This window comes from Cygnus atratus, chromosome Z, assembly GCF_013377495.2.
Source record: "Cygnus atratus isolate AKBS03 ecotype Queensland, Australia chromosome Z, CAtr_DNAZoo_HiC_assembly, whole genome shotgun sequence".
Classification (NCBI taxonomy): domain Eukaryota; kingdom Metazoa; phylum Chordata; class Aves; order Anseriformes; family Anatidae; genus Cygnus; species Cygnus atratus.
In genome coordinates this window covers 12,116,591-12,138,861 of record NC_066396.1, presented here as the reverse complement: position 1 = coordinate 12,138,861, position 22,271 = coordinate 12,116,591, and the positions used below count along the sequence as shown (strand labels likewise).

Here is a 22,271-nt window from a genome sequence, read left to right as displayed (position 1 = left end):
TCACTAACTGCATTATTCATTATTTGACATGGAGATTGCTGAAGTACTGATAATAGAAAAATATTTTGTAAATGTCCCATTTTCAGATCTGCCTGAGGCAATTATAAATTTGGAAAATCAATGGCCCTACTCTAAATAGTAGAAAATATATATTATTAATATAATGAGAACATATTTTGCCACAAATACATAACTGCAAAGGTTTCAAGCACATCAGGGTTTTGACAACCATCAAAGTATTCAAAATTTAAGCATCTTCTTCAGCCCAATTCTGAATGCTTTGATTGACTCTATAACAACCATCAGGAATCCAGATAATTATAAACTGCTTAGCAGCAATTAGGCAAATAGAGTGAGTACTGGGCATAACATCACTGTAGGAGGAAATACAAGAACTACTTCTTTGTATCTTTTGAGTCAGCTCAGCATAGGCACTTCAGGAGAGAATTACTGGCAGGGACATAAACACAGGGGCAAACATGTTCTTGTTCATTTTTTCTCTTCTTGTAAAAGCCAAAACAACTGGCAGCATTTTTATTTATTTGATTTTTTTTTGGAATAATCAACTGGATCTTAAAACACATTTTTGAAGAAAAAAAAGTTTATGTAGATAACAGATCAAATAGCAGAATGTATTTTAAATAATTTTACAGAACCTGGTATGACAGCATTTGAGCACCCTTTGTCGGATTTGGGAAGCCGAAAAGAGCTACAACCAGGGAAATAAAATGGAGTTCCTCAGTGTAGCTGCAGTGGAAAAGGATTTTGAAACCAGGTCAAAGTAAAAGGCTGCTACCCTAATCACTGAATGCCCTTTCTTTCCTGTGTAAATAATGAAGCAAAACATTTTCTTTCTTTGTAGAAAAAGAAAAAAATGTATTTTCCCTTCTCCAATTGAATTTGTTTTATAAATTCAGAGTTGACCTGATGCATTAAAGTTACTAATTAGTTCGTTTATGTATCTCTTGCAGAAGAGTCACCTCCTGAAAAGCCTACAATAGTAAAATGCCGTTCTCCAGAGAAGGAAACATTTACCTGTTGGTGGAAACCTGGTTCAGATGGAGGACGTCCTACCAACTACACTTTACTTTACAGCAAAGAAGGGTAATAAGTTGTATACAATTACTCAGTATTGTATCAGAAGGACATAGAAAATTAAGCTTAATTGGTTTTGCATTTAGGAGAAGTGCTTTTCTATAGTTTACTGTAGGCTTTTGTGCAAGTGACATATTCTGGAATAGCACTAGTAATGACATATTTAAGGTTAAAAAAAGATCTTTTTGTAATGTTGGGTTTTTTAAATTACTGTGAATTCTACTGGCGTGGATAGATTGCCTTGATAGTTGCCATGGTGCTGCAACAGCATAACAGTGTTCACAATAAAAAGGCATGGTCCTGTAGCTCCTGTAGCTCCTTGGCACCATAGACAGAAGCTTTCCCAAATGACCAGAATTAGCCACTTGAGGGGTAACTAAAAGTTAAAGCACGTTATTGAGGGCATTGTCCAAATGCCTCTTCAACACTGACAGACATGGGGCATCAGCCACCTCGCTAGGAAGCCCATTCCAGTGGTGGACCACCCTCGCGGTAAAGAAATTGCTCCTAATGTCCAGTCTGAACCTCCCCTGGTGCAGCTTTCTGCTGTTCCCACACACCCTGTGATCGGTTCCCAGGGAGCAGAGACCGGCACCTCCCTCTCCTCTTCCCCTGCTCAGGAAGATGCAGACAGCAATGAGGCCACCTCTGAGCCTCCTTTACTCCAATTAGACAACCCAAGTGTCCTCAGCCTGTCCTCACAGGACATGCCTTCCAGCCCTTTCACCAGCTTTGGTGCCCTCCTCTGGATTCTTTCTTAAACGCTTTTTTTTTTTTTTTTTTTTTTTTTTTTTATATTGTGGACCTTAACATCCTGTTTATATTGTGGAGCCCAGAACTCCACCTGATATTCAAGGTGAGACCACACCAGTGCTAAATATGGTGGGAGGATCACCTCTTTTGGCTGGCTGGCCATGCTGTGTTTAATGCACCCTAAAATGAAGTTTGCCCTCTTGGCTGACAGGGCACGCTGCTGGCTCACGTTGAGCCTGCTATGGACCAGCACCCCCAGATCCTGTTCTGCTGAGCTGCTCCCTAGCCACTCGTCTCCCAGGTTGTACCTGTGTCTGGCATTGCTCCATCTCCAGTCAGCTGGCATTTTCCTTGGCTGAACTTCATGCCATTGATCTCCCAATGTTTCAATCTATGTAGATCCCTCTGCAAGGCCTCGCATCCGTCCAGGTCGTCAGCAGCACCTCCAAGTTTAGTATCACTGGCAAACTTGATGTAAATGCATTCCACTTGGGTGTCCGAACACTGATAAAAATGTGGAACAGGACTGGCCCTGGAAATGAGCCCTGGTGAACACCACTAGTGATCAGTCACCAGCCAGACATAGCCCATTCCCTGCAACCCTTTGAGCTCTGCTGTTGAACCAGTCCATTAGCCAGCATAGCATCAACCTGTTCATCTCACAGTTGGACAGTCTGTCCGGAAGGATGCCGTGAGAGACGGTACCAAAGGCCTTACTTTTGTCACACTGTGTCTCAGAGGATCCTGGAAACAAGTGCTACATATTCTTTATCAACTTTGTCTTCTATACCTGCTCACTTTGGGAAGTTTGTGAATGGATTTGGAGGACATGTACAAATTCGATTTTGGAACGTTTGGTAAAAGACCAAATAGATTCTGAAAGCATATGATGTGGGCAAAAATTCATGTAAATGTGAAATGAACATTGAAAATACTCTTTTTTTAACAGATGGGTTAGAAGACTGTAGCAATTATGTCTACTGGTGCTCTGAAACATGTGGAGGCTATGTAGTAGACAAGGGCATTCAGAAAAGATTTGTACTCTACTAGCCACTACGACATGTACCGCAGCCTAAACTCTCCAGGCTTTGTAGTCTTCATTTTGCAGGGGAAAAGCTTAATACAATCTCTGGAATTGTTCAATTACTCTGTAGTCTGAAAGCAATATTCTGATTTTCTTCACACTGCCAGGCATAAAGATTCTGATCCAGCCCTAAACATGCTGGATCCAAATGCAACTACTAGTTATCAAAGTCAGGTGTTTCAGTCTGTGTAATCACTATGATTCTTTTATTTCAGAGAAGAACAAGTTTATGAATGTCCAGATTACAGAACTGCAGGCCCTAATTCCTGCTACTTTGATAAAAAACACACCTCTTTCTGGACCATATACAATATTACTGTCAGGGCAACTAATGAAATAGGAAGTAACAGCTCTGATCCTCATTATGTGGATGTGACTTACATAGGTAAGAGATAATAAGTGTTTTCTGTGGAAACAAATAATTCAAAATTATGGGTTTTGACACAAGAATTTTCATTGCAGCTCTTCTCATATATAGTAGTATATCCAAGTTAAAAATATGTGAGAGCAAATAAGATCTTACCTGGTATAATAATAAATCAATATTCATCCCGTTAGCATTTTATTTTTAAAGGAATCATAAAAATGCTGAAAGCTTTAAAACTGTATTCAGCAAATCATTTATTGACTTTACATATTTCCTTCAGTCAAGCCCTAAGAAACACCACCCAGCTAAAATCCTTTTCTTCTCTACCACTAACTGAATTCAATTTGATCTTTTAACTAATAATACTAAAATTTGACTACCTATAAGTGTTTTTCTGAAATTTGCTTTTTTCTCAGATCCAAGAGAAGTTGAATCAGTGATTTTTATAGCAATGTACTGATACTCTCTTCTCTCAGACTTTTTACACAGAGTAACTGTGGACAAGTATGTAGGTTATGTTCTAAGGGAAAGGAACATTATCACCGGTAATTACTTTGTTATCAAGGATGTGGCTGCTGGGAGCCTGGTCTCTGGAAAAGGGCTCATGGAGAAAAGGCTTTACATTTTACCTCTATGCCCTGACTACTTACCTGGTGAAGCTTTGCATCAGACAGTGGTAAAAATCATGCACTGTATGTGGGAGTTCTATGAACTTCTTTGAACTGAGGTAGCTGCAAGCCTGAGTATGGCAGAAACCTACATTTCATTTTGTTTTATTTTTCTGTTATAGATGTGTCTGTCTATAAACAACTGTTTTGCTTTGCTGTTAAGTATTTCTATCTATGCATGTTAGGATTATGCTGCTGTGTTTTCTGAATGTTAAAGATTGAAGGGGGCAAGTTTTATCGGTTAAATCTGTTTGTACAGCATTTCTAACGGTATATGCCAGCTTTGATAAGTTTATGATATACTACAACTTCTATAACACAGCATTAAAGATGTTAACTGGTTCCGTTAACTTTGAAACATAGCTGTGGGGAACAGCAACAATAAATAGTAATATAAGAAAAAAATATTTCAGGTAATAAATGATTAAGGCAAATCTCAATATGAACTCCACGTATCTGATGTTCTCCAGTTTCTCCAAATTCATAAATCCTTGCTTAGTTTATCAGGAAATTCTTGATCCCTGTATTCCAGCACCAGTTCCAATTTAATGATATAATGGAGATGGCAACTCACCACTCACAACATTTCATATCTCCTCGTAAGATGCAAAGAAAAATCATTCAGACTCTTACTGTCAGTTCTTTTATTTCAACAGTCCAGCCTGATCCTCCTGTGAATGTAACTCTAGAATTAAAAAAGCCAATGAATAGAAAACCGTATCTGGTCTTGACATGGTCTCCACCCCCACTGGCTGATGTCAGATCTGGATGGCTTACCCTTGAATACGAGTTGCGACTAAAGCCTGAAGAAGGAGAGGAATGGGAGGTAAGAATGTCACAAATTTTTGCTAGATGATCAATTACTGTTTGTCAGTTAGGTCCCATGACTGACTGTAATGAAGTGGGCACACAATATTTAATCCTTTTTCAAAAGCAATGCTTGTATGATCTACAGATTCTTACTGACAAATTAGTATCTCAGATGCTGCTGTATAATAGCAGGTGATAAAGTACTTATTTTTAATTGTGACCATTATATATTAACCGTATTAGCATTTTAGTTTAAATTGTTAGTTCTCATTTAGTCAGGTTTCTTTTCTGATAATTTGTTCTCAACCACAAGCACTTAGGTAACAGAAAGTTCAATGGCATTATGTAAAATCATTTAAATTTGTACAAATGACCTTTAGGTAATAGTTCTCATGGTCACCTAGTAATTATTGTCTGTATCCAGGATGTGCAACTCAAACAACTGGGGGACAAATTAAAGACTCTAGCTATTAGTATATGGTTGCATTACCTCCTTGTCTGCTGTAATACTTCCCAGCAATCTCTGTATTGCCTTCTGCCTTCCCTCGCCACTGTACTTTCCAGCTCCCTGGCCATTGCATGATCCACTCTTTACCCTATGCAGTTCTACCAGCTCCACATTCCTTCTTTCTTCTCAGCATTTTTCTTCCCCAGTCACTATTTCTTGCCTCATTCTTCTCTTCTCGCCATTGCAGTTCGTAACATTACTACAGTTCCTTCATACCTGCCATGTGCTCATGATGTGTCCTTGCAGTAGTTTAATTTGCACGGTATAGCAGGGCCAGATATCATTCCTACTGCACTGTTAGAAAGATGAATTTAGAAATAAAATAAATGTACTGTTACTTCAATGACTTGCATAACGATTATTAGGAAGCTATCCAGATTATTTCTGTATTCCCAACTTGGTTATCAAGACTAAACTAGCTATGATTTTCCTAGGGGAAAAAAAAAGTCTTAATTATATATGGATTTTATGATTTTTAATTCGTTTCCAGACTATTTTTGTTGGACAGCAAACACAATATAAAATGTTTAGTTTAAATCCAGGAAAGAAGTACATTGTACAGATTCACTGCAAACCAGACCACCATGGATCATGGAGTGAATGGAGCTCAGAAAAGTATATTCAGATCCCTAATGGTGAGTGGCCAGGCATCCTTTCAGTAATTGTTATTAAATGCAAGTTTGTGTGATACTTCTGTTAGCTGTCAGTGGCACTCGTGCAGATTGACATCCCATTGTTTCCCTAGGACACGTAGCAACATCATTGCTAAGGTAACTGATTTCTCAGCTTTTAAGCACCATACTGAGCGAGCTGTCTGATTCGTTACTTTTAGGAGTTAAGCAGGTGAATGAATTTCCTTACTTATTTAAACAACATCCTTTCTGTTTATTGCCTCATCTGTTCTAATGATGGTAGTTTTTAATTAGGAGAGTTCTGGTAACTGCATTAGAACTGCTATCAGAACAACAAAGGATCACTGCCTTCAGACAGTAACAACTCTTCATTACACATTATCTGGAATGAATTCAAAATAAACATCTCAATGTAAAAAGTGTCATGCTAAAATAGAAATCCTCAAAAACATTTAGTCCTAGATCATTTTACCCACCATTTAATTAATTATATGATATGTATTTGATAATGAAATAACTATGTTGGTATAAGTGGATTTGAAATCAGTTACTATAACGGACATTGACAAAAATTTCCTTCTTCATACATTTTTCTATATTTTTTCCAAGACAGTTTATTTCCTGCATAGTGCTATTAATACAAAGTATATTAATTACCACATATTGCAATGAATAGTGAGATCTGTCTATGGTAGTAGAGGCCTTCAGATTCAGTACTAAATTTGGCAGCTTAGAATAGTTTTTCAAATAAAAGTCATTTGAGACTTTTTTTTTCTTTTCTTTTCTTGTTTTTCATTCTGATTGCACATATGCTAGGTGCATCCTTAAATAATTACGTTTCTTTCATAGATTTCAGAGTAAAAGATATGATTGTGTGGATCATCGTGGGTGTCTTGTCATCTCTTATATGTTTAATCATGAGCTGGACAATGGTTTTAAAAGGGTACAGGTAAGTCACAAATTTCACAATCCTATGGAGTTAAAAATCTTAGCAAACTTTTCCAAAAATAGGCTATTAACATTTGATTTAATCTCATATAGGTTTTGTGTTTTCTTATAAGAGTGTTATGTAGTATAAATTCCAGGTATTTGATTTTAAATTCACAAATGGTAAACAGGTATTTCTGTTCTTTAGAGAAAACAGACTAAAAATGAAAAACTAAATTCTTAATTGGTAAAGACATGTCTCTATTAGATCTGGCCATCATGGTTAGCCATTAAGTATTCAGCAAATATCATTTGGAGTATCCCTGCTGCTATTGAAGACACATGTTTTGGGTTTGGCCTAATTTTCTAAATGAAACAAGGTTATGTTATGAAGTCATCTTTCTACATACTTGTCAGTCAATTCCCCAAATAATTTATTAAATCTTTGTCTGATTTCACTCAAAGGTAAAGGTGTTGCAAAGTTTATCTCTTCTGTAGAAGTATTGCAAAAAATAGTGGATGAGTAGAGGAAAGAGAGAAACTGCTGATGGAAAAGCAATCAGAAGTCATTCGTCATAAATCCTGTTTATTACTAGTCAAATGACAGTCAAGTACGCACACAGAGGCCCACTAGTCCTCCAGGACTGCGCCCTATATCGCTGCGTTGTGGTCAGTGATGAAGTTACAGTGGTTTGAGAGAGCTGGAGTTTAAGGGACAAAGAATAATAAAAGGACATTAATAGTATTACATTTCCAGTTCAATAACTTTTATGCTGTTTTATTTCTTATGAATATATCTAAGGATAATTTACAAACTATACCTGGCTTAGTAACCTACCTGGCTACAGAATGCAGGCAGGAAACAGATGTCCAACAGGGAGGCAACAGATAGGGGAGAAGTATTTAAAATTTCAGTAACTTTCTGAGGAAATGGGAGAACAAATACAGAGAGAAAACATAGAATTTAGAATAGCTTAGTTTCAAGGATCTTACAAAGACCATTGAGTCCAACTGCCTGACCACTTCAGGGCTAACTAAAAGTTAAAGCACGTTATTGAGGGCATTGTCCAAATGCCTCTTCAACACTGACAGACATGGGGAATCAACCACCTCACGAGGAAGCCTGTTCCAGTGGTTGGCCACCCTCGCAGTAAAGAAATTGCTCCTAATGTCCAGTCTGAACCTCCCCTGGTGCAGCTTTGTGCCATTCCCATATACCCTGTCATTGGTTCCCAGGGAGCAGAGACTGGCACCTCCCTCTCCTCTTCCCCTGCTCAGGAAGACGCAGAAAGCAATGAGGCCACCTCTGAGCCTCCTTTACTCCAATTAGACAACCCAAGTGTCCTCGGCCTGTCCTCATAGGACATGCGTCCCAGCCATTTACCAGCTTTGGTGCCCTCCTCTGGCTTTTTTATTTTATTTTTATTTTTTTTATTGTGGACCTTAACACGCAGTGTTAATAAAGTGGGAGAATCACCTCTTTTGGATGGCTGGCCATGCTGTGTTTAATGCACCCCAAAATGCCCAAAATGAAGTTTGCCCTCTTGGCTGCCAGGGCACGCTGCTGGCTCATGTTGAGCCTGCTGTGGACCAGCACCCCCAGATCCCGTTCTTGCCTGCTGCGGGGCTTTTAGAAGGTGGTTCTTGAGCAGTGACCAGCTCTCATGGACCCTAAACCCTCTAGAGTTGATTCCCTGGGGACGCTGCTAGCTAGCTGCCTGAGAAGTTTAAAGTTTGCTCTCTCAGGTTCAAGTTGTCAACTCCGCTGACCTTTTTGCTCCCTACACCAAAAATGTTGAACTATTTCCACAAAATGTTCCACTATTTCATCACGATAACTGTGGCCAAGACAGCCACCTGCCATCACCTCTCCCTCAAGGCCTTCCCTACTCTCAAACAACAGGTCCAGGAGAGCACCCTTCCTGGCTGGCTCACTTGGTGCATGTGACAGAAAGTTCTCTTCAGCATGCTGTAGGAATTTCCCAGGCTTGCTTGTCCTGTCAGTATGATATTCCCAGTGTGTGCCTGGGAATTTCAAGTCTCTGAGATGGATTGGAGACTTCAACATTTCTTCAGTCATCTTCTTCCTTTACTTGTCTTCCTAGGGCCCAGAAACCTTTTTTGATAGCACTCAGACTTCCTGTTGCTACACCACTGGTACCCATGTGAAAGAGTGGGAGGGGGTAAGAGAGGGCCCATATTTATATCTTTTGTATTTGTTCTATTGGTTTTTTGTCCATTTGTTTGTTTGCTTTGCTTTTTGTTTGTTTTGTTAATTTTTGTTTGTTTGTTTGTTTTAGAATGATAGCCTTTATCTTACCACCAGTTCCAGGACCGAAAATAAAAGGCATTGATACACATCTGTTAGAGGTGAGTACTGCTGTTGACAGCAGAAGAATTTGCCATTACTTACTTTTTAAAATTCAGTACTAGCAAAAACAACTACCATAATTAAGTATAAAACAGAGTCAATTAATGTAATCAATGTTAAAAATAAGCAAAGCTTTCAGGTTGATCATGTGGAAGGTATGTATGAGACATAGTTTTGCCTGGCACTGATAGGAGGGCATTTATCTACAGGGTTTGTAACTTCAGTTGCTACCTGGAACACAGTAAGAGCTTAATGCCTATGTGATCTAAGCTGTTCTTAGATAAGTCACTCTCCACAGTCTCTTGCCATGTTGAGGAGACAAAGGCATGGCTGCTCTGTCAATTCTCCTCCATTACCTTCTTGCCAAACCCTTGAGACCCTTATCTGCCAGAAGCTCCCTAGTCCTCCCATTTTAGAAACATGAACTCTGGGATCTCCCCACTGACGGAACTCAGGGAAAGTTCTTCTGTTCTTTTGCTATTTTCTGCAGTAGTAGAAATTCAGGTTACATCTAGTGATGTAGCTATTATAGTATTTGCCTATTAAATATGTAGACTGTTCACAATTGTTCTAGTTATGTAAGCCCTAATGTTAACAGTGGAAAAATATCAATATCTTATTTGTTATGTCCTCAGACAGGGAAATCTGAAGAATTATTGAGTGCTCTTGGTTGCCATGGTTTCCCTCCAACATCAGACTGTGAGGAGCTACTGATAGAATACCTAGAGGTAGAGGACAGTGAGGATCAGCAACTCATGCCAAGTCACAACAATGGTAATCCCAGTAAAAAAGCAAAAATGACACCCAAGGAAACAGACAGTGACTCAGGACGAGGGAGCTGCGATAGCCCTTCTCTGCTTTCTGAGAAGTGCAGGGAGTCCCGTGCCCTTCCATCAACACTTCAAACACAAGATGTAAGAGATGTTCAAGAAAATAAAGCTGTGAAAAGGAGCTGGGAAACTCAGTGTGTAGCCTTAGAACGGAAAACGCTCCTTTCTAACAGTGAGAGCACAAAATCATCCACGTGGCCTGCTGCTCAATTACCTGATAATCAGCCTCCTATGTTTGCCTACCACAGCATTGTAGATGCACGTAAAATAACACTGATCACCACAAATATGAACATTGCCCCAGTTTTGGTGGAAAATGAAGAAAAGCATCAGTCACGATATTCTGTTACTGAAACCGTCCCTGGAGACATGGAAGAACAAGGAGAGATGGAGAATTTGCATTCCAAAACTGAGCAAACCGCAGTGCAGGTCAAACAAAACAGACCTAATGAAAAGTCACCTTTTTTGGATGCTACACTAATGGATTACGTAGAAGTCCACAAAGTCAAGCAGGATGAGGAGCCAGCAGTATTACTGAAACATAAAGAAAATAGTGGAAAGACTGAAAATTACACTGTTCCAGGAACCAGCAAAGAATATACAAAGGTCTCAACAGTTGTGGACCATAATATTCTAGTATTGATGCCAGATTCACGAGTCCAGCACATACCTATGTCTCAAGAACCTGCAAAAGAAACATCTCAGAACCTTCAGCAAGGTCAAGCTGAGAAAAATATGAGCTACTGTCTGACAGCTCCAAGTGACTGCAAAAGAGAGACTAGTGGATCGGAGTATATGGACCCATCCTCCTTTATGCCCTCTTTTAAATAACTAAAAGTTTGTTCACTTTTCATCAGGTAATGCTACAGAATGAGTCAAATACAATCAGTATAATAATGCAGCGGCTTAAGATTATGCTACTATGTCACAATTGTAGCTTACACCATCTTCTGGCTGACAAGTCTGTGATTTACATATCGATTTTGTTAATAGTTATGTACAGTAAAATAAAACCACACAGCAAATAGTTCCCTAAAAACAAACAAACCAAAAAAAAAACCCTAGCCTCCTATGTGTATTATACAGAGAATAATAAACTGTGGGTTGATATAACAATTATAGAAGTAAACCCTGGATCATTAACACATTTCTCAGAGAGGGAAATGAGGAAATGGATACTACATGCCATGAAAAATACATTGCAAACTAATTCTTCAGTTCTGCAGATCTTCTGTTATTTGATTCAACCTAAGGGAATATTGCAGTTTCAACAAAGACTAAGAATGTTACGGGTCAGTACACCACAATTGTCTGAGCAGTTTCTAAATTGGATAAATCATTATACAATGACATTCTGGTCTACAACATATTTTTTTCTGAGTGTATTCTGACAGTAGATTAAGATTTCTCTATACTTTTTCTCAACCCTTAAGAAAAATGAAGCTCTTATATATGGAAAAAACATATAAAAGAGAATATATTCAACTAATTACAGTAAAAAAAAAATCCTCTAAATATATTTTGCTTTGTTTCAATGTGACAGAAAGCTTTGCATCCCGTTCATAGCCTATTCCAGTCAAACCAAACATGAAAAACATAGCAGGACACTATTTGATATACTGCCTTACTGTACATAATATACAATTCTACTTTAGTACAGTCCCATACATTTAACAATGTATTTTTAAAGGCTATTTTTCTATTACCAAAGAAAAAGCAAAATAAAATATTTTTTAACTTCCCAATGTTATTTAGCTATTTAGCAACTTTTCTGTTTCCTTCTGCTGAAACGGAGGTAACAAGTAAAGCTGCCATTTCTATACAAGGCATAAAATTTAACTTTATACTAAGTAAGAATATGAAGTAATTTTTAAACTATATTTCTAATATATTGCAAATGTATTACTATTTGAATTGTAAATTATTTATTTCTGATGTTTTTTACCAGCTGTTATTATAAAATTAAAATAGAATCTAGGTTTTGAGAGCAAGCTTCTTTCCCACTTAATTCGTACTCTCATGCCACTCATGAATGGAATGATGGTCACCTGCATCCTTAGCCATTGTGTACACTTTTCTCTTAGCCTGGAAAGAAAGTTTGAAAATTTTCAGGTATTTCATAATGAACTTATCAAAATTAGTTTTGGAATCCAGCCTCAACAGTCAGGGATACGCGGCATAAAGTCAGAGTCAGTGCTCTGCTGAAATAGCAACAGGATTGAGAATAGTTGTCCATGTAGTTGGAAAGCAACTATGGAAAGAGTCAGGATTCCTCTTACCACATATAAATGAAGGCAAAATCAAAATGATAATGGAATTGCTGTGTACTTATGGCCCTTCCTTCCTGAAGCAAAAGTTTAATTTACTCCATCAAAGTATGAACAAGTAAGTCATGGCTACTTAAAGCTGGGTCAAGTATTTAGCCAACACCACTAGCTTCAGTGGGAATTGGAAGCATAAGGTAAGGGAAATTGTACTGTACATGTGATGGAAAGTTCTTGTCCTTCCTGAACAGTGTTTCTCAGCTTTCTCAGCTTTTTCTGATTTTATGCACTGAGCCAGCCTTCCTGCAGTATCAGGTAACATGCTGCAGAGCCAGCCAAAACAGACCCTCTGATTTTGATCCCCAAAAAAACACATCTTATTTGGCAAATCAAATTCTCATATGATACTTCCATGCAATGGAACTGCTCGAGTACAGATCGGTCAAGCTGTCTAGCCCTTTCACTGGCTAGACTTTAGAATTTAACTATCTGTGTATATATAAACATGTATGGTAGTGGATACTGTAACATTTACTTTAGGCATCAAATTTGAAGTCTGTGACCTCTATACCTGCAATTTACTTCCCCTTTCTAGAGGCTGATTGGAGCAGTCTGGATGACCTGCTGAATAAACAGAGAGGGATCTTAGATTCTTAATTCAGCCACTCAGTTTATTGCTTGAAGACATGAAGTGGCTACTTCAGAGAGCAGCCAAGCATAAAATTTTGTTTAATTACAGGTAACAGGACAATTTTACTGTAGCATTTGTGGTATATCTTACAGATTTTCTAGATACTAAAAGTACTGCAAAGAAACTATTAAGTTCTCAGTCAAAACTGGAGTGTTTTACAGGACAGCAATCTGTGTGTCTGTGTATGTAAGCTGATAGTATACTGTCTGACAATGCTTAATTCTTCTGACTGAATGCTTCATTTTTCTGACTGAATCTGACAAGACCAATCTGAATCAGACATGTTCTCTTTCTTTACGCAGACAGTCATATCTGAGCCAAGCAGTTGTTTTCTACTCCTAACAGCATGCATAAGGACATGCTGCTGCAGGCCTTTAGCAGCCCTCTGGTGTTGTATAGAGGCTATAGAATCTTATCAAGCTACATCCTAAAGATTTTCTTTATGTAGTGGATTACTTAGGGTAACTTACAGGTGGCTACAGAGATGCTACAAACCAAAGCAAAGGTTGGATAACGTGTCAGCAGCAGACTGTTGCTGTCAGTTTATTTTGGACCAGAGGCAGACAGACACAACTTTGAGCAGATTTTAAGTGTATTATTGATCCCGCCTAAATGGAAGTATCTATACATGTACCTGGTTGCTAAGTTTTTATTGTAGATCATGGAGTCTAGAGCATGATTTGCCTGGCAGAATACAAGTGTTTACTTTAGGAAGAGATAAGTCATACTCTAAACTCCATTGACTGTTACTAAGTTTGTCTATCCTAGCTTGCTCTAATAGCGAAGTATGACTCTCTAGTCCAAAAATGAGAATTTAAATAATGTTTATACAAATATTTCCTATGCTGACATTGCTTAAATGGAAAAATATGGGCTGTATTAATATTATGGGTTATGTCCAATTCTGTGGCAGCTGGTAGGTCCCATTAACATCAGTAACTTTAACACCTTGAGTTCATAAAACCCAGAAGATCAGCTTTTCAGAGGACCTTTAGTTTATATGCACATGCAAACTGCAAGTTGCCAGAAAGAAAGAAAGAAAAAAAAATCAGTATTATTGCATGAAAAAACAGGATTGCAAGATATCAAAAAGAAGGCCCCTCCAGTAATCCACAAATTCTCCCGCGGAAAGAGAACCGAGTGAAAGCATTTCTATATGCCTAGCCATAAACTGGTACTGAAACTGCAAAATATCTGCAGGCATAAATTACATTATGAGGCATAGATTCTTTCCCAACTTTGCCAATGAAAGTCTCATGATGCCAAATCATCATGGCTTTCTGTGAAAACAGAAATTCAGCCCGAGTAGAAAAGGTGTATTTGTTGGTTGCTCAGATGTAGCTAAGCTTTTTGAGGGATTTGCTAGCTAAATAGAACTTTAAAACATTTTTCATAACTGTATTTCATCCTTTAAGCTGAACAAATGTGCAGTTTGATTATTTTCCCTTTGGGTGCACTTTTATTTTCCAAAACACCCTGTTACTTCCCAGGTGGGAGTGACACCTTCTGAAAGTGGCCTTTAACATCCAAACTGTACTTTTGCACATCAAAAGAGAATAAACTAGTGTCCTGTAAAATCAGGATAATCATCAGCTAAGTTTGAGGGCCTTTGGATGTTCAAATATTTCATTGTCTTGTTTGCAACTTTAGTTTTTATTACAGCTCTTAGCTTTTAAGTAGGAAATAGATGAGATTTTGTAGCAGTTGTACTCAGTGGATTCTTGTAAAGTTATGATACATCAGTGGGGATAACAGGCACATGACACCTCTTTTGATATACAGTGATGAAGTATGTAACATAATTTACCCAAAGAACACGGATTGTCTCTCTAGGTCTCATACCATCAGTTAAACTTCTCACATGGATTTATGTTTCAATGATGCTTTCAAAGTTAGATCTATATACGTCTCTTAAAGTGTGAACTACCTATTAGTAACATAAAAGCCCTAAAAGGCTCTTCAGAAGTAGTTCATTTTATAAATTCATAAAATTCAATATATATATTTCAATTAAATACCTTTCCTTTGGACGCAGAATAATTTTATTTATAGTTTTTCTTCAGTATTGAGAAATATAACTCATTATTTTAAACTTTCTAATTAAACTTTTTGCTTTAGCAAAGACATATTTAATGTATATTTTTAGTATTTCAATATAATGTTCCTGACTCTTAAAGAAATATGATTTACTCAAGTGGGGCATGTGCTGCCAAAACTTATTTTCACATAAAATGCAGGTTTGAAGAATGGTCTTGATGATACTATGTAACTACAAAGGATTATGTAATAAAAATGCAGTAAACAGACCTTACAGAATACTAATAAGAGGATGTATGTGTTTATGGAACAAACTGAAACACAAATATGTAGTGATAACTGGTTTATGTTAAAGCAGTGAACTCTGTGATATATCTGTTTATGTGTATATGTTTAGATGGCTGGAAAATCTATAGTTGCTTTAAATGTCATTTAAATATCTAAAGTGTAGTAACAGTAGATGTTAAAAATGAGTAAGAACCATTTTATTTGTGATCTCTGGAGCACTGTATACGTGCAGCTCACATCATTAAGCCTGTAAATGTGTTTGATAATTTCTCATTAACCGTAAACAATTTGAAAGTGTTGTGCAAGGAAACCAAAGTCATCTAAGCCAGTTAATGAATATTAGACATCTTCTACAAAGCCATAAAGCGAAATGAAATGAAAGCATCGTGAGATCAGGCACCATATTTTTAAAGAATCGCTACCTCAGATGTTGTTTATTTTTGCTCCCTTTAAAAAGGCAGACAAAAGCATTTTACTTTGTGTGTCAAATTGCAGATTCTTTTCTAAAAACGTATTTGTAATGTTCAAATTGTTTCTCTTAACTAACAGCGTGTCATGGAATCATCACTTGTGTTGCTCTAGTAGTACTAGGATGGTATATTAGACATTTGTAGCCAAATATGTTTTTATGTGAAAAAATAACAAAGAAGTTTCCATCTTTTCGGGAAAGCCATACTGACCAGCTTGGCAGTTGCTATTTTCCTAAAGCGTCAGTCCCTTTTCTGCTTTTTGCTACTGCCTGTGTGCCCAGCTTGCTAGGACTGAATGAGCTGAGTTCTCAGAGGTGATCTGATCTTGGATCTCACCAATGGGAACTAAGCATTTATCAGTACTTACTACTTAGAAAGACCTGTTTTCAGTTGCTTCTGAGAAGTTAATCTTCAAACTCTGTTCCTAAATGAGTGAAAATGGAGACTGCCCCTACTCTCAACTATCTCAAACCCTCATACCGTGTCACTGACTTCCTTCAGACTCTAGTGCCTATGGTGTAGGATGGACAGACTGAATTACATTGCGCTGGAACAAACTTTTGTCTCTGCCTTGAAAATCCTTTTGAAATAAATAAAAGATTTTTTTCATTTTTCCAGTGGATGTCAAGCAGGAGATTAAAGATAAACAGAATATAGAAATACATCATGTATCGGGACAGAAAGGGAAATTAGCAATGGGAAGAAGGACATGGCTGCTGCATGTGGCAGAATGGAAGAGGAGCACAGTCACAGTGAACCCTGCAGGAAGGTGCACAGGTAGTTGAGAAATCAGAGTGGGCAAACATGCATATTGACCATGGTTGAGAAGAGAGGGAGGGAGAACAGAAAATGAAAGCAAAAGAATCAAATGTAAGAGTAGATAGGAAAAAATCAGAAATGGTAGAGTAATAAATGAGTTTTTAAGAAAAAAAAAAATATATATTTTTTATATCTAAAGTGGGAATATGTACAGTTGCTTGAGATAGTCAACAAAAACTGTAATGCCTTATTAAGTACTAACCAGTCATCAAGATGCTGAAATTGGCTACTACAGATCAGCTGTTAGATAAAAGCTGAAAAAGACTTATACACAAGAGTGGGTCATTCCATTTATATTAATTACAGTATTTTCTTACAAGTATCTGATATTGGCCCCTGGCAAACAATGCTTGAGCAGCTAGACCCCTCATCTAATCTGCTGTTGCATTTCCTACATTCCTAAGGAAAAAAATCAACAAAAATACCACATGTACCACATGGTTTTTAAAAGCTACATTCAATTTTTCAGACAGATTTATGAATTAGTGTTGTTTTTTTTAATCCATTTACACTGTGTCACACATACATCTGTCATTCTTAATCATTCTTCTATTTTCTATTTACTAAAGGCAATGCAATGACCTAGAAGCCCCAAGAGACAAAACATTTTGTGGATACTGATAAATGGTCTCTTGACATTTCTGGGCATTGTATAGTTTGCACCTGTGACAATATTAACATGTATGACAATACATGACAATATACCAGTTGACATTTTCCTTAATCACAAAGTCCATGGCTTGGTGATAAATTCTAGAATTACCAAGACAGACTTAAAATACATTTCTCCAATTTAAGCTAAGTTTTTAAGAGAAACTACTACATCTGTCAAAAGTAATTCAAGAAATAACTGAATTATTTATGTCGCGTCTTGCAGTGCTGATAGGCTTTTAGCTGGATTTATACTCAAGACATCAGTACACCGAGAAGTTAGAAATAAGGAAGTCTTTTTCACATCTTCCTGTTTTATTTTCAGAAGGGTTAACATTCTGTTTTGTTCTGTGATGGTGCTGGTCTTGGACTTTCTCTTTATTTGACAACTTTATTTCTGGACAACGCTGCTTCTATTTTAGAGAGCTGCTGACTACCTTCACTTCATTTTGACATCAATAAAAATGTACAGATTTTACTTCATTTCCTACAAAGATTGTAATGGTCAGTTTTATGGATAAAGCACTAAGTAGAATTTTTAGAGAATGCTGGAAATCTTTGTAGATATCAGTAGCAGAAAATATCCCTTGAGTAGGACAGAGAACTATACATGTCTAGGAATACGCAGATTTTTATACAGAATACAGGTGGAAGTACAATGATGTCAAACCACATATTTTAATATTCATAATGCTATAAAGTACTCTGAATTCTCATCCCAATGTCCTCCATTCCAAAAGGAAGAGGAAACTACTGCTCAGATATACTGAGAAGGGACCTCCTGGGCTGCTATACTGTTGCTCATTTTTCATCTCAGAATGTAATTTTTTATTCTGACATCAAATACCATTCTTCATCTGGAATAATACAACCATCAGTTTCATACGTGCTATATTCATTTATATTGCTCATAGATACTCAGCAACATTTGGGCTTCTCAAATCTTTATATTGTGCTCCACATATTTTTTTAGTCTGTGTAAAACAGAAATATTGGGGATGCTGCTCTGAAAAAGTACTGCCAAGGGAAAAAGAAAAAAAAAAAGAAGTCAAAAGCCACTAATAATTTGTATCTGTTCAAATTTCTGGCAGGGCTGTTAAATGCAGGAGAAAGTCCCTAGAACTTCCTTGCCTTTGATAGTGCCAGCAGATCTCTCAAAGAAACTTATTTATAATTTGAATTGCATGTTCTGAATAGTATGCACAATAAACAAGATAATTCCCAACCAAGAAAGAGACCATCCAATATTTAAAGCAATTTTTTTTTCCATTTGCATAAACCAATTCATTGCTAGCCTTGCAATAAAAGCTAGGCATTTCCATTACATTTTCAGAATTTGTATGCAATCTGGAACATCCAAGTTATTGTAGTGTCATTACTTTAGCAACAGAATGACTTGAAGCACAATTATTCTATGAACCAGATCCAAATGTCTTGTAAATTTCTAAAATTTAAGAAATTATAGAAAGTAGATTTCATATGCAGTATGTACATTGGTTGGAGCGTACTGGTACAAAAATAGTTGCTCAGGAATTCTTCATTGTTTCTAAGTGTATTTGAAGGAAAATGCTTTAAAAGTATGTATTTTTTAAGTTCTTAATATTGAAACTGTTGGCTTTAATAAAATCTGTTAGCAATTTCACTTGTAAGATCAATATTGTTACTGAAGTCTGTAGCTTTCTGGTGGACTTTTCTATATTTTGTCATTGTAAAATCTCTCTGCAATGATGTTCACATTTCGATTTAATAAAAGTTCTTGAATAATATTCTCAAAATCTTCTAGCTTTCCTCATAAAATTGAGCAATTCCATTATATATAATAACAAAAAAGAAAAGTCAGACATCCAGCACAGTTTGTGGGATGGGCTCCCACTGTTCTGCAAGTGGAAGGCCCACTGATAAATGTGTTAATCCACTTTGTGTGCACTGGACAGTTGATTCAGCATGCAGGAAGCTCCATATTGCATGTAGTGAAAATGCAATATACAGCCATCCATGCATACAACCTTGGGTATAAGAGAAAACTCCTGTGTGAAGAAGGACTTCTGACTTCTTGGAGAAGCTGTTTAGAAAGGTTGGTTTACTCATGCTTATTTTCACTCCTAGAACATATTTTCTGGAGCACAAAACAAGCAATATATTCACCTGCTCCAAAATGGGGGACACAAGGCAGAACTGGAGAGAAGTGTGAGGGTTACTACCACCTAGAATCATAGAATCATAGAATCATAGAATATCCCAGGTTGGAAGGGACCCATAAGGATCATCAAGTCCAACTCCTGGCACCGCACAGGTCTACCCGAAAGTTTAGACCATGTGACTAAGAGTACAGTCCAATCGCTTCTTAAATTCAGACAGGCTTGGTGCAGTGACTACTTCACTGGGGAGCCTCTTCCAGTGTGCGACCACCCCCTCGGTGAAGAACCTCTTCCTGATGTCCATCCTAAACTTCCCCTGCCTCAGCTTAACACCGTTCCCACGGGTCCTATCACTGGTGTTTACAGTCACCTGCCTCTCCACTCCCCCTCACGAGGAAGTTGTAGACTGCGATGAGGTCTCCCCTCAGCCTCCTCTTCTCCAGGCTGAAGAGGCCCAGTGACCTCAGCTGCTCCTCATATGTCTTCCCCTCTAGGCCCTTCAATCAGTCTTCTAGGTTTCATGGAAACCACAGTGTTAACACAGATGGCTCCTTCACAAGGTCACAACTCTCAGACTCTCGTTACTTTATCTCTTTCTTTCTCTTTCTCTTTCTTTCTTTCCTTCCTTCCTTCCTTCCTTCCTTCTATAAGAAAATGATCATTATCACTGAAATTCAGGCATTGTGAGTTTTTGAATGTAAAGTTTGATTGAAGAAGTCTGAGTATTTTAGAATCTTACCCTTCTTATCTTCTCTCAGAAGATTCACCATCCTTGCTGGTTGTGCTGGTAGTCTTTAAGGAAGAAGGAAAAAAAAGAAGAAAAAAAAAAGAAAGAAAAAAAAAGGGGGGGAAAGGGGGGGGGGGGGGAAGGAAGGATCTTAGAATCATTAAGGTTAGAAAAGGCCTCCCCAAGATCATCTGGTCCAACCACCCCCCTACCAACACTATCACTCACTAAACCATGTCCCTAAGCACCACGTCCAACTTCTTCTTAAACATCCCAGGGACGGTGACTCCACCACCTCCCTAAGCAACCTGTTCCAATGCCTAACCACTCTTCCTGAGAAGAAATTTCTCATAATTTCCAACCTAAACCTCACATGGTGCTACTCAAGGCCATTCCATCTTGTCTTATCACTAGTTATCTGCGAGACGAGGCCGACCCCCAGCTGCCCACATCTCCTTTTCAGGGAGTTGTAGAGAGCAAAGAAATTGGTCATTGGTCAGTTATTCCTCCCCTTCTAACAATATCTTTCAATTTCTCTTTATTACCCAGATAATATTTTACAGATAAATGCTCTTTATCACCCAGATTACAGATAATATCTCATTCTAGTTCATTTTTTTTCCTTAATGAGACTGTTTTTCTGATTTGTCCCCATACTCATTTTTGCCTACGTCAAGTGCAATTTGCCACACTCAACCTTAGAAGTCCTTTCTCTGCTGAGTGTGAGATGAGCCATATGAAGACAGCAAACACTCAGAAAAACGATCAGTATTTCATAGGAATGAAAAGCACTCCCTTACAACCACATTTTAATGATTGCACATTCAAGTTTTTCCAGAAAATTACTAAAGATGGGGGAGAATTGGATTATGGCACAATTAAGCTGTGAAGGAAAATATTAATTTTAGCACTGTTTCTCCAGGGTGAGCATCTGAAAACAAACTCTAGTGGGTTTATGTGGCAAGGTTTTGGTCATGGGGGGCTGCAGGGATGGCTTCTGTGAGAAGAATCCGGAAGCTGCCCCACATCAGATAAGGGCCAGTTTCAGCCGGCTCCAAAGGGACCTGCCACTGCACAGAGCCGAGTCAATAAGCAATGTTGTTTGTGCCTCTGTGAGAGCAGATTTAAGAAAGGGGAAAAACGAAACGAAACAAAACAAAACAGAACAAAACCTGCTGCACAGAAGCAACTGGGAGAGCCAGGAGTGAGAACCAGCCCTGTAGCCCCCAAGTCAGTGCAGTGCAGGAGGAGGGCAGGAGGTGCTCCAGGCACGCAGCAGCAGTTCCCCTGCGGCCTGTGGAGAGGCCCCTGGTGGAGCAGGCTGTCCCCCTGCAGCCCATGGGTCCCACAGGGAGCAGATCTCCACGCTGCAGCCCGTGGAGGAGCCCCCGGTGGAGCAGGGGGATGTGGCCTGGAGGAGGCTGCGGCCCATGGAGAGCCCCTGCAGGAGCAGGCCCCGGGCCGGAGCTGCAGCCCGTGGAGAGGAGCCCACGCAGGAGCAGGGGGTCTGGGGGGAGCTGCCGCCCACCCGTGGGGGGACCCGTGCTGGAGCAGTTTGCTCCTGGGGGATGGACCCCGTGGTACGGAGCCGTGTGGGAGCAGTTCTTGAAGAGCTGCTGCCTGTGGGCAGCCCCCGCAGGCTCAGTTCGGGCAGGACAGCATCCCGTGGGAGGGACCCCGCCTGGAGCAGGGGCAGAGGGGGACCGTGAAGGAGCGGTGGAGACGAAGTGTCAGGGACTGACCGCAGCCCCTATTCCACATTCCTCTGTGCCACTCAGGGGGAGGAGGTGGAAGAGGATGAATGGGGGAAGGTGTTTTTTGTTTGCTTTTAGTTTCTCACTACTATGCCTTGTTAGTGATAGGCAATAAATTACATTAATCTTCCTATGCTGAGTCTGTTTTGCCTGTGATGATAACTGTTGAGTGATCTCCCCGCCCTTATCTCAACCCTTGAGCCCTTTCCATTGTATTTTCTCCCCCTTTCCCTTTGAGGATGGGGAGCGAGAGAGCGGTTGTGGTGGCGCTCAGCTGCCCAAAATCAGCACACAAACAGACAAAAAAAAACCACTTACTGTCGCCCAGGGCCCGCCTAGCCTCGCTGTCCCTCCCCATAGCCGCGGGACGAGCCCTCGGGGGCCGGG

The 22,271-nt window shown here is 38.8% G+C and overlaps 1 protein-coding gene and 1 long non-coding RNA gene across 3 annotated transcripts in view; one reads left to right on the top strand and one right to left on the bottom strand.

The window, feature by feature from the left end:
* The window catches only part of PRLR (prolactin receptor), a 158,505-nt gene extending 147,350 nt beyond the window's left edge, over positions 1-11,155 (top strand). The window contains exons 14-20 of the mRNA XM_050716327.1: positions 972-1,104; positions 3,148-3,317; positions 4,624-4,793; positions 5,776-5,920; positions 6,767-6,866; positions 9,145-9,214; positions 9,851-11,155. Coding sequence (XP_050572284.1) covers positions 972-1,104; positions 3,148-3,317; positions 4,624-4,793; positions 5,776-5,920; positions 6,767-6,866; positions 9,145-9,214; positions 9,851-10,876 — 1,814 coding nt within the window. The 3' untranslated portion in view covers positions 10,877-11,155. The remainder of the gene's footprint in view (positions 1-971; positions 1,105-3,147; positions 3,318-4,623; positions 4,794-5,775; positions 5,921-6,766; positions 6,867-9,144; positions 9,215-9,850) is intronic.
* The window catches only part of LOC118256640 (uncharacterized), a 41,624-nt gene extending 19,356 nt beyond the window's left edge, over positions 1-22,268 (bottom strand). For both annotated transcript variants that reach the window (XR_004781273.2, XR_004781272.2), the window contains exons 1-2: positions 22,203-22,268; positions 20,143-20,195 (exon numbers count right to left, since the gene is read on the bottom strand). This is a non-coding gene — a long non-coding RNA (uncharacterized LOC118256640). The remainder of the gene's footprint in view (positions 1-20,142; positions 20,196-22,202) is intronic.
* Positions 22,269-22,271: the final 3 nt, after the last annotated feature.